At 32.7% G+C, this 13,106-nt stretch overlaps 2 protein-coding genes across 6 annotated transcripts; both read left to right on the forward strand.

The window, feature by feature from the left end:
- The first annotated feature begins 1,523 nt into the window (after positions 1–1,523).
- Positions 1,524–5,734, forward strand: LOC121113697 (serine-arginine protein 55). 5 transcript variants are annotated; one of them, XM_071886741.1, is made up of 7 exons: positions 1,524–1,740; positions 1,988–2,260; positions 2,389–2,583; positions 3,269–3,479; positions 4,978–5,249; positions 5,304–5,450; positions 5,503–5,734. In XM_071886741.1, the coding sequence occupies exons 2-7, from the start codon at positions 2,226–2,228 to the stop codon at positions 5,627–5,629; spliced, it is 987 nt and encodes a 328-aa protein (XP_071742842.1). In that variant the 5' UTR covers positions 1,524–1,740; positions 1,988–2,225; the 3' UTR covers positions 5,630–5,734. The 5 variants fall into 5 exon arrangements, with proteins under 5 accessions (XP_071742842.1, XP_071742844.1, XP_071742843.1 ...); XM_071886743.1 differs by having other exon boundaries at positions 1,540–1,740; positions 1,988–2,217; XM_071886742.1 differs by lacking the exon at positions 1,524–1,740 and adding an exon at positions 1,844–1,932 and having other exon boundaries at positions 5,506–5,734.
- A 5,233-nt stretch (positions 5,735–10,967) lies between these two features.
- Positions 10,968–12,827, forward strand: LOC121113696 (aladin). The gene is made up of 4 exons (XM_040707542.2): positions 10,968–11,267; positions 11,326–11,446; positions 11,507–12,469; positions 12,537–12,827. Exons 1-4 carry the CDS (start codon positions 11,059–11,061, stop codon positions 12,660–12,662), a joined length of 1,419 nt encoding a protein of 472 aa, XP_040563476.1. The 5' UTR covers positions 10,968–11,058; the 3' UTR covers positions 12,663–12,827.
- The last annotated feature ends 279 nt before the right edge of the window (positions 12,828–13,106 follow it).

Below are 13,106 nucleotides of genomic sequence, written 5' to 3' on the forward strand. Positions count from 1 at the left end.
AACTTTTTTAACCAGATTGGATTAAGCAGATTTCTTCTTCGTGTGGACGCAAACCTTTTTTAATCCGAAAAAAAAAAAAAATCATTTTTATTAAACGTTGTTGTGTGGACAACATTGCACAAAAATCAAACTACTTATACTTTGTGTTGACTGTGGGAAAACATAAATTCTACATTTGAAAGCGAAAGGAAGTCAGTTTAGGAAGATTTACATGCTAAAATGTGCTCGAAAAAGAACAAGTGGGAACCCCAAGTTTGGACAAGTTTCGAGTAAATATTTTTGGTTCTCACTTTTTCATTGCTTCATACAACTCAAGTACTAATTGACGAGCTTTGTTCGTTGCACATCATTAGGAGTATTACTTAGTTGAGTAATAAGTAACTTATTACGTATTGTTCCGTTGAAAAGTATTTACTTATATTACTTAGAATCAAGAGTAATTGTATTATTTTACATTATATCCCTTATTTTTCGATATCCCCTTAGGAAATGTACAATATTACCATCAATTTGGCGAGTTTTGGACATTGAATAATGATTAAGTGAATATTTGTAAATTAATATACTCTTCAAAACATATTTCTGTTCTGTACATTTTGTATTAACATTTTTTTTAAATTATTAATTATTTTTGGTCCTTGGCCCTCAGAAATAAACAAGAAAAAATATTTTTATACATAATTTTTTAAAGAATAATAAAGTATTTGTATATGGAAGCAGCAGTTTCTAACTTTGTATTGTTGAATTTACAATCTTAATTTACTTAACCACTTATTCTCTGGTTGACAGACAGTTAATAATTTAGTATTTTCAAAAAGTTTTTTTTTTTTTCATGTAACTAAAAAATAAAGATTCTTTCACTTATGTCTTTAAGAATAACATAGTGACAGTATTTGACTTCTTTCTTGTTCGTCTTCTGATCGGACTAAGACCTTTTTTAATAACTTAGGTATTTACAGTTTAAATAAAGTAATATACATATATATAATAATTTATATATTATTAGTCAATTAAAAAGTAATTTCGTTCTACTATTTTTTACTACAAAAGTAATATTGCAGTAATATATTACTAACTAACATGATACTACCTCAGACTGATTCTAATTGATAATTAAATAATATATTTCATAGCATAAGTTTGTCAAAATGATACACGAAGCATATTTTTTGAAACAGATTAACTCAACAGCCAGAAAGGTGTATTTATCATTGTTTAAAACCATAAACAGTCTATCACTTTGCTCAATATTATAAGTGATCAAATTTAATGTATTCGTGTACACGAATCCGTATTTTCAAACCCCTAAGATATTAATTATTTGAAGAAAATGAAGGAAATTGAGATGCCGGAATAATAAAATATAAACTTGTTCTTTTTTACTAGCTTAATTTGATTCTTAAATTTCAATCTAGTATAGCTGTAGATAGGAGATTTACATGTAAATATTTTTAACTTCATATTTCCTCAAAGTCTTTCAGATAATAACACCATAAATCATACATAATATATTATTTGAATCCAAAGTAACATAAGTGTAGTTGACAATAAAGGACGTAAAATAATAGAGACCACATTCTTGGTTGCAAATTAGTCATTTATTCTTAACAAAGTTAATGAATTGTTTGATGTATATATCACCCATGACTCCTAACTCTACACATCGTTTCAGCTTTGTCGTATACCATTGAGTAGGAGAATGGATACCAAATGCATTTGGAGCTTGTGATGCATATTTAAGTATGTCGTTTTTGATCATCGTACATTATGTTTGGTGTATATTAGAGGAAGATGTATAGAAAGCTCCTTTTGATAGCCGAGTGTTTGTTGGCTATAAAGGAGTTGGTAATACTGGGAATGAGCAACGTGTCTCTTTTTGAGATTTTTTTTTCCTCTTTTTACGTTGTACGTACATATTATTTGAGTCTTTGTGTGAGTTTTTTTATTTTGATTATTGTTATCTTTCCTTTATTTCTCTCTTTATTAGATGTAACTAAGTAAAGTGTAGCCCTAGCTGTTTAGCCTCTTTCCTGAGTCGCGTCATCTTCTTCTTGTTGTTCTATTGGTGGCATTGCTCTGGTATATTAATATTTTTCCTGGACAGAGATTGTGAGGATATTCATTGATTTCTTGTTGTAAATCAGTGGCTGGAGAAGTAGTAGGTAGTGCAGATATTGTTTTATAGTGGAGTGGTTGAGGAATATCCCTTACACAAAGGTACATTCATGGATTTATATTCTTCTCATAAAAAACCTGATAAGTAATAATAAGATAAAAAGAACTAGAGAGAGATGAATCCAAGATGGCGGCTCGTCATTGCGTCTCTTCTTGAAACTCTTGGCTCGCTCGTGCTAAGTCCTAATACCCTTTTCTTTTGCCTCCTCTTAGAATGTCGACGAGAGTCTACATGGGTGGCTTGAGTCACCGTGTCAGGGAACGCGACGTGGAGAAGCTCATTCGGAAATACGGAAAGGTGAGAGAGGTCTCGTTGAAAAATGGATACGGATTTGTGGAGTTTGACGATTATAGGGACGCGGATGATGCGTGCTATGATCTCAATGGAAAGGAATTCATGGGAGAAAGGTAATGATGAGTCAGCCTCAACATTGGAATTAACCCTGTTCCATCTTAGAACAGTTTTACCCATTTACACGAGAAATTCAGTCATCGAATTACACTTATTTTTGGTGTATCGAGAGCCTTGTTTTTATGTCACGTCAGCATTGGGCAACTTGGGGATGAAATCTCCTTTTCTCATTAATATTAAGGAAAATAGTCTATTCTAAATGTCAAAATGGGACCTTTCTGTCCATGAAAAATGTATTATCTGATGGCTAAACAATAAGTAATAGAATGCATAGAGTAAGATATTCTTCTCTTCTTATCGCCAATCGATTTAAAAAAGTATTAATAGTTGTAGAAAGTAGATTCAGTACATTTGACTTAATTCAAATACTACTGCATAGTAGTCTATATAGGTCTAGAGTCTTTTCTATTCTTAAAACCATTTGATAAAGTCAAATAAATTTTTTGATAAATTTTGAATTACTACATGTAGTGTATTTAGTGGCAATTCCAACGGATAAATCGTAATTATCTGTTGACGAAAATTGACTTATAATTCCTCCTAGAGTACTAATGTAATTATTCTACCTTCCTTTGTGTTGGTGGACCATTATTATTAATTTATATATAAACATGTTTATGCAAAGAATAATACAGGATATATGCGTGAATTAGTTGGAACTAATTGGCTTATTTTTTTTAGGGTTACTGTAGAACTTGCCCGGGGTACTCCTCATGGTCGTGATCGTGAGCGCTGGGGTACAGGAAGTACTGGACGCCGTGAAAGAAGTCCTAAGCGACGCCGTGACTCGAAATCCAGCAGTAGGCCAGGATGGCTGGACAAATATGGTCCCCCTACTCGAACCGATTTCCGTCTTGTTGTTGAAAATTTGTCAAGCAGAGTTAGCTGGCAGGTATGCAGATATCTACATTATTTTTTTTTTGGGACTGGAAAATTTCAAAAGTAAAAAAAAAAAAAAAAAAAAATAGTGGCTAGCTAGACTAACTCTAGAACTTAATTAATTGTCCAAATTGTATGTATTATATGGGTCATTTTATTCACTTTTTTTTTAATTTCAATTTAAATCAAATAGGGTTTTTTCCTGTATTTGTGACCTTTTTGACAATGCACTTTGTGATCGCAGTGTTCTGAGTCTTCCCGGCCGTGAGACATTCAAAGGAAAACAACTTATTCGCTGAAATTTCCCCAAAATGATCCGTTACACTAGATGCCAATTCCTGCTTACCGGGTTGCTTATATTTTGTGTGCGAAATCCCAGCGATGTTCACTATTTTGGTTCATAACAATTTGTAGCAATATTTGATCTGAGGCCAAATTCCACACACAATCCATAATTTATTAAAATGTAATCCAGCATTCAATGGGGATTTTTATAAAGAGGTTAAGGGCAATGATTCAGATGATGAAGTCTCAAAAAGAACAAATAGTTTAGGAAAGAAAAAGGGGCAATTTATAATACATAGTTAGCAGTCAGCAACAACAAACAAAGATGGCCTTCATCATCGAGAAAAAGATGCAATCTTATTTACCCACCCTTTCCTTTCTGATGTTAGATGATGACAAAAGAGAAATTCAACATTTTCTATGATTTCCATATTCATCTAACAGGTAAATCTGTTCCAAAAACCGTTTATTCTCTATTGAGCATGCAAACTACTCAACTCCAACTGAAATATTTTGTATGTCATCATTTATAATATATTAAATATTTCAGATGATGTCTGATATATTTAAAAATAAAAACTTGATAAAATACGTCAATTCAGTTTGATCCAATCCGGTGTCGATTTTCTATCAATATATTTTTTAGTTTCCTTCTTTTTACAAATACAAAACGCTCACAAAATGATACTTACTTTAAACTACGGTTTTTTTGTTTCTGAAATACTTCAAGTAGTAGTATGATATAGCATATGCGTCTTCCTTTTAGCTTGCATTGTTTTCACTTTTTAAATGATAATGGTAGTCATTATATACTTTAAATTTATTCAATTCACAATTTTTGATGTTTATGTTTAAAATTAAATATTTTTTTACTACCATAATTTATATTTGTACCATTTCAGGACATAAATAAAAGCAATTAATTATTTATAATATTGGTATGCATCAAGATTATATTACATTCCTGAAACATTGGTTATTAACATAAGTCCAATTATTGTCATTCATTCATTCAGTATTATTATTAGCTCTTGTTCTTATAAAGATTCTCATCTAAAAGAGAAATAATATCTTATAAAACTAGCTTTAAATATGATGAACCACAAATGCCGTTTGGAGTGAAGTATTATTTTGTTTTTAAAAGTTTTTTTTTTTTTTTTAACACCGGTTTAATTTAAGTGAAAATGTCTGGCGGAGATTAATATATCTATTTTTTGCGAATAAAGGATCTGAAGGACTATATGCGTCAAGCAGGAGAAGTTACATATGCTGATGCGCATAAAAATAGAAGAAATGAGGGTTGTGTCGAATTTGCTAATGAAGATGACTTAAAGACAGCTATGGAAAAACTTGATGGAACGGAACTGAATGGTCGCAAAATCAAGCTTGTCCCCGATCGTAAAAGAAAGAGATCTCATTCTAGGTCTAGGTCAAGATCGCGCTCTAGATCTAGATCAAAAACTAGAGGAAGGAAGAGTAGGAGTCGTGGAAGTACAAGGTAGATTTAGTTTATCGACAAAGCGGAAAACTTTCATTTTTTTTTCTAATATAGATCAAGGGATAGAATGTCAAAATCTGTTTCTAGATCAAAATCTCGATCAAAATCCAAGTCAAGATCAAGGTCTAGATCACGATCTAGGTCTAAATCAGTGGATGATTCAAAAGAGAATGGAAGAAGCTCCCGACGACGTAGATCTAGGTAATATTTTGTAATATTCTAGTTTTTGAGTTATAGCATCTATTAATTTTAGAAGTAGATCAAGTTCAAGGAATGGTGATAATTCGCCCAAGGAAGAACATGGAAATAATGGCGATGATCGTAAATCTGATAACGACGAGGAGTCGACTAATCATAAGACTTCTGTTGAGAACGAATAAAATTAAAATTTCATTTTACCATTTCCATCATAAGCTAATTAGCATTTAAATACTTAAATCATGTAAAAAAACAACAACATAATAATAATGTCCTCACATACTCTAGTTATGCGTATGAATGCATATATTACTTTACTTTTGTCTGTTATAAGTATCATTAAGATATCATTATATCTTCAAGATCTCTTAGACGAAAAGAAAAATACCGCAATATTTATATATTTTCTATATAAGCTTGAAATTGACTCCTCCGGTTTAATTCAATAAATAACTTGTTTTTAAAATTAGATAGTTACTTATAGGTGATTGACTTAATGCTTTTAAAAAAATGTAGTTTATTCATTAGCAGACATGTACATGCATTTAAAATCAAGTACATATTATAAATGCTGCTTTTATTCAAAATATTGACTTAATACTCAACTTCTGCGTAAGAAAGGATTCCATAAGTTGTCGGGAGAGATTTTGTTTGGATCTTTTTCATGTTTTACTGTAATTTTGTCATTTAGCTTTCATATGAAGGTGTATTCTATTATAAATAATGGGTTTTAGGGGGAGCAGTAGTTCTTGATGGACTATTGCGACTGGAGGGAAGTTACCCCGACTGGTTAATTAATTGAAGTACAATTTATGTACTTCGCTAACCAGTTTCTCCAGTGGAATTGTCAATGTGTGGGACTGGGATCTGTGATTCTGGATAAGATGTCTAGCTGAGAGGCATAGTCAGTGCCTTTGTAGGTGTTATTTAACGGCATATTTAGTCAAACTTAATATATTTATTTATCCTTTCTCAATTTTAGGTGACTGTAATTTAGGTAAACGTAAATGGCAACGAGAGTTGAAGCTCACGATAAGTCCATTTTGTTGCGTATTTGATACGGATGTTTATTGAAGTATCGAATTTCGATGATAAAGCTGCATTATATTGTCGGCGAAGAGAGAATGATGAAAATTATACACGGATTTGGACACGGATGTCTTGTTGATATTCCTCTGTCCTGGTTGATGATTGAGAGAATGTTCTTATTGTTTAAGAGGAAAGATTAAACATAGAGGACGACGAGAAGAAGAAGTTATATAATTGTTATACTTAGCTTGCTAGTGATTGGAGAAATTGAAGCAGGTTGTCAGGTATCGACAAATATTTCCCATATACACAGGATTATGAAAATCCTTTTGCTGCCGTCCCTCCCACTTCGTGTCTCGGACACCATTGCACGAACAGACGACGATAACTAATCTAAAGCACGGCAAGCTCCTAAGTTTTCGTTGCATTGTCAAGTTAGTCCGCAAACTTGAATATATATAAACGAAGAGTACCTCGTGTTTCTGAAAAGGCTGTCGGTTTTCAGTAATAACACTCTGAACGATTATTAAAGAAATTGGAAGTGAAGCTATGTAGTTGAACAACTCCCTATTTACTACTACTACTTTTTATATCATCTGACCAGAAATTATCAGATTATGAGGTCTCTTATGCGTATATATATCTAAGGTTGTAATGGATATAAAGCTGTAAGGAACACTTCCGGAAAAAGGAGGTAAGTCCTGGTCAATAATCCGGTTTTTACCGGGTTGGTGAAATGCAGTCAACACGTATCGAAGTTTACTCTTTAACAACTCAAAGCTCTTAATAATCATGGTGTCATATATCAAACCCCCTAATTACATAAATATGACCCTGAAGGAAGTTGGACTTCGTGGAGTTCGTTTTATTAAATATTGCTAAACAAATCATGCTGTGTTTGACTTGCTGGAATGGAAGAACATATATATACATATGTCTATAACAGTACCTAAAAAATCTGTGAAGCATTTTCATTATTTTCCTTGATCTAGAAAACAACCTGTACTGTGTGCAGCTCACATATGATTATGGGTCTAATTGTGGAAGTGCTTCATTTGAAAAAAAAAAAAAAAAACATTGTCAAAATTCTAAATTTCATAAATAAAAATACCAATTCGGACTTGATTAGAAATAAGTTGTATTCATTCATTTAGACTATCATTAATTCGCCTTTATATTCTTTACTACTTCGATTCGGACTCATATCGTTGTAAAATTTGGCTTTATTCTGATCATAACTTTTTTTTTTAGAAAATAAATTTCATGGGTAGAAAAAGAGTGGTTCCAGTGGCAATTTTTTTAATAGGTAATTAATTTTCACAGACTAAAATTAATTTATCTTGGGGGCCAAGTCTCAACAGTAATACATACTCAATGATAGAGTCAGTTTGAAGTAAATTGTAAGAGGAGATTATTTATTATAAAGGTTAGTCTTATTTTGTTTTCTGCTTTCACTAAAATGATATCTTGAAAGGAACCATTACTTAATTGCAGCACAAAAACAACTCGAAAGCTCATAAAAATTAGTTTTTAAAACAATGGATATATATTTGATAAAATTTTAGAGTTTAGTCTTTTTTTCCTTTGAGTAAGATTAAATTATGGAGTTTCGGTGTAATTTTAAATGGTCTTATTAGTAAAACTTACATTAACATACTACCTTATGGAAGTGTACACTTAATCAGAAGTTTTGGTTAATTAAAGTCAGAATGTATGAATAAAATGACATCAGAAAAAACAAACACATGGTGATAATGACTAAGTTTCAAATGACCAACGCAAAATTGTTTCACTAATTCTATCCTGGTGTATAATTAAATCATTTGAGGAGACAACGATGATTTTATAGCCCAATGCCGTCAATTGATTCTTCTTTATCAACCTTTTCCCAAATAAAAGCTCATCCACATTTGAAATTTGACCTTCATCAATGGATTTTGAAGAATTAGTCCCCATAATGACAAACCACTCTCCAATTTCAGGAACAGGTTTAACATGACCAGAGTTTTCTAATAAATAGGAAGGGATATAAAGGGAATTTCCGCTCAAGTGACCAAACACAAGATTTGGACTTGACATATGAGGTAAAATATAAGCAAAAGAAATTTGATCTGAATTAAGATAGTTTTTCAAGAACTCCTGATACACTTTCAATTCAATTTCATTCTTTGGCAAATGTCTTCTGACTAAACGGCACAGATGTGCCAATTTGTTTTGATCAGGGCTAGGCAGCAAATTTGTTTTCAAGAATCGATAGGATAGGAGAGTGTATGTTAAGAGATTGATACATTTATCAGAAGAACCTACTTCACTCAAAGTTGATGATGGAGATAATACAGACATTACTTTTTGGCAGACAAGGGCCTTATCGAGTTGGGGAATGAGTGGTAGGCCATTTACCACTTGAACCAGCTTTTCGTAAAATAAGTCGTCAACTACACCCATATCAGCCATATAACTATAACATTGAATTATGTCAATGGCATCTTGAATTGAGTCTACACTTTTGATTGGAAGTAATTCTTGAGCATATTTAATAATGGCGGAGTCCTTTGATAAATTGGTTCTTTTGTAATAATACAGGACTCCTACTACCTCACGAAGAGATAGATGTTTCATTTCTCCATTTTCGAGTCTTTTAAGATTGATATTCGAACCCTTTGTGATAGTAAGTCCTCTTGTTACCCCTAAAGACATCACTTTGATAGACGCCTGTATAGACATTTTGGAGTAATTAGTTTCATTTAAAATACTCAATATATGTTTGGAATCATCTTTGAGAATAAGTATTGGATCCTTGTTTAATATGACTGCGAGGTTGACAATACAAGAGAGTGTGATTGAATCAAAGGAGCTTTGCTTCACAAGTTGGTGCAATCTATGATATAGCTCCTTCCTTAGTCCCTGATATTCTAATTTAATATCAGATCTCTTGAAGATAGGGAGAATGAGGCAAAGCTCAGCTGGGCTGTATATATTATTCAGAAGGATTGTGTAGAGCTGAAATTGAAACATGGAAGCCTCTGTGGAACTCAGTGTGTAAGCCCCATCTTTTTGAGTATGCATGAGTAAACCCAGGACAAGATAGTCTCCGGAATTCGAAAAATTATCCTTTTTTAAAATGTCTTGGATGGCCTTTGGCACAAATGACACTTGTTTCTCCTCTTGGACTGCTGCATAAGCCAGAGCCAATCTATCAGAAGTTCTTTTCGCCTTTGAAAAGGCCTCAGAGGTTAAAAGGGGAAGCTTGGAGCCATCCAGCTTTATCCCGTGTTTCTGAGCTATATGTGGCCAGAGGTAGGAAATATAATGATTGCGAAGAGGAGCTCGTAGTAGCATGACCTCACTATGTTCTCAACAAAAGCTGTGGAATTAATTGGAATCACAAAATTGTTTCAATGTTCAATCAATGTGATAAATTATTAATATATTTTGATGATAAACCGTCCACAAATCATGCAACCTCGAATATCAAATATAAACATCATCACATTTTTTAGGGACGACAGGCCCAGATTGTTTTAGTATAATTCATATTGATTAATAATATAGTATTTATACATTGGACTTGTAGTGTACGAAGGAATTTTTTCCACCTCTAGATATTAATGTTAATTAATTATTCTTTCATTTGAATCAAATTTTACTGTGAGTCAGGTTGTCACTTGTGTAGTGATTATGGATTATTTTTAATTTATTACAATATATAGTACATTTTAAATACCTGAGACATTGATTACTCAATTTTGAAAGTTTTAAAAATAGAAAATATTGAGTGTTTTCACGCGACGTTATCATTGTTGATGTCGGCCACTTCAGGGGCGTAAACAACCAAGTTTTATAACAATAAAAACATTTTTTTCATTGGTGTTTCATTGGTATCTTTTCCTTATATTGCCTAGTTTTATTATTTTATATATTTGACCTAAAATGTAATAAAAATAAGTTATTCCATCGTGGTACAATCTTATTTCCATAGACAAGATAAAAATTAACTATTACAATTCGAAATAACTAGATATTTTTCTCCATTTACTCTTCTTTTCTCGTCCCTAATCGATAAAAAAAAATACAAAACTAGCCATTTTTAATACATATTACTTTTTGATATTTAATTCAAATATCAGTGTTTATCATTGCCATACAGCAGGTTCATTCTTTTGATGTTCTTCAAGCTTTTGATAAGGATTAATCAAGATTTATTAGAAATTTCTTCATATTATTTGATAAAATATCAATTTGAGGCCCCAAAATGGCGTCTCTTTCAATTATGATGGAATTTATTACGCCTGTGAAAGTACTCTAATAGTTAATATAAAATCACTGTTATTTGAATGATTAATTATAATTTCAGCTGTTGTAGTTTACATAAAAGACCAATTAGGACCTAGTACTGACAAATTTTATTAGGACCCCACTGATAGGACTGAAGTTTTTTAGTTTTTTTGGCTGATCCAGCAATATATATATGACTCAATAGTGGCGTGACGGAATATGAAATTTGTAACTAGCTGCCCTAATTGAATGTCGCAACGAATATTTCTTCTCACTCAACCTTTATTTTAAAAATTGAAAAACAAGGATGGCGGAAATCGAAGCTCGTCTCGTTCCTTCCTCTTCTCCTTCGATTCAAAATGCAATTGCACACCTTCCATACATTGCACCGATCCCTACAAACCCTAATGGGAATGTTTGTCCAACGAGCAAGTCCACACCTCCGTTTCTCTCCTCCAAAGACGCTTTTCTTCATCCCCCTAATATGGAGGGAAAGGCTCACTCCATCCTTCGAGGGTAATTCAACATTTCAAGTGCTTATCTTTATATTATAACTGAGGTTTTAATCCTATAGACTCGAAAATTTAGGGAACAAACTGGGTTCGAATCAAGAACGGAGTATTGTATCTAAAATTATTTCAGAAGTTCTTCAGGTTTTTTCTCAAATAAAGGATTCTTTGAGTCCCTATCCTTCTGTAAGTCGACGCTCATAGTCCATTCCAAATATCTAGTAATACTCCTTTTGAATATGCTAGGTTGAACCTCTTACTTTTATTGAACGCTATTCATCAACACGAGACTGGAAAAATAGCCCCATTCGAGCATTACGTTGGCATCCTCAGACCTCAAAGATTGCAGTTGCTCTCTCTGATGACTCCATACAAATCCATTGTCTTTCATTGATTGTATCGCCTATCTTAAAGTACAAGTTGCAAAAATCTGTTTCTTGTCTTGCTTGGAGACCCTTTTCCTCTAGTGAACTCGCTGTTGGTACTGAATCGGGAATATTAATATGGGTTGTAGACCCTTCTAGTGTTGTGGCACGTCCGTCAGCGAGTTGTGTTACAAAGCTTTCTCCTGGAAGGGAGTTGCCCATATCTTCATTAGAGTATGATCCTTCTGGGCAGTATCTTTTAGCTTGTTCGCCGAGTGAAAAGGATATCACAATTTGGAATACATGGAAGGAAGACTATGTGATCTTAAGACGATTTAGTTCAGGAGGGTATCATACTGCTTCTTGGTCACCGTGTGGAAGATTTGCGTTCACAGCCTCCACTTCCAACAAAATACGTCTTTGGAATGTGAATCAGCATTGGAGTGATGAAGTTTGGAATATTCAAAATGGATATGTAAATTCCGCAGTTTGGTCCCCTTGTGGAAAGTATCTTCTATTTTCAACGAGTGAGGCAAGTCAGCTTTTTTGTATCACCTTTGGATCATCAGGAGAAAGTGCCTCAGCGGCAGTCCCAATTGTAGAGCTCACATTTGACGAAGAGGATTTTAAAGGACAAGTTCAATCCATCAAATGGGATAACATAGGTGAAAGGCTCGCTGTGGGTTTTCATAATTCGGATTTAATCGCTTTATTTTGCTCATCAAATCGCCCTATACTTAGTCTGAGTTTAATTGGTTTAATCCGTGGTGAACCTGAGGAATATCCCATCGGAATGGACTTTCATTATCGATTGAAAGAGACGGATTCAACCATTTTAACAATAGTGAGTGTTTAGTGGCATTGGTTACAGCCCATTTAATTCATTATTACTTCTTTTGTTTCCATGACAGGGATGGTCAAGTGGACGGATTCAGCATTTCCCTATGATTTACACTTCAATCATTTCTGAAGGAAATATAAGTTTAGATATTACTTCACATCAATTTAAACCTGAACTTTTTTCGAGTCCATTGTAATGATATATTGAAGACGTCGCTTATAGTAATATGCTGTGTTTTTAATTTTTTTTTTTTTACTACATCCTAGCTGTACTTTTTAATGCTTATGAACTTGAATCCATTTGATTCAAGGGGTAACTTATACTTTCTAATAAAGAAGAATCTTAACTTCAAGAAAACTTACAACCGATTATATCATTTCCCAATTTAACAGTTAATCTTCTCCATGCAGCTCTATTAAGGTCGTATTTCTTTCGGAAGTCTAAATTTTCACTATTGTACTTCATTTTTAACTACTTTTTTTTCCATTATATTTTTTTATCATACTTAATTTATATTTAAAAAACGAATAAGTAATCCTTATTTCAATAATGAGTATATTTTATTCCTAATTTTATATAATAAATCATTTAAATGCCGTCGAACATAAACTTAAATGACCATTGAATATATATATATATA

Source organism: Lepeophtheirus salmonis, chromosome 2 (assembly GCF_016086655.4).
Source record: "Lepeophtheirus salmonis chromosome 2, UVic_Lsal_1.4, whole genome shotgun sequence".
In the NCBI taxonomy this organism is placed as follows: Eukaryota; Metazoa; Arthropoda; class Copepoda; order Siphonostomatoida; family Caligidae; genus Lepeophtheirus; species Lepeophtheirus salmonis.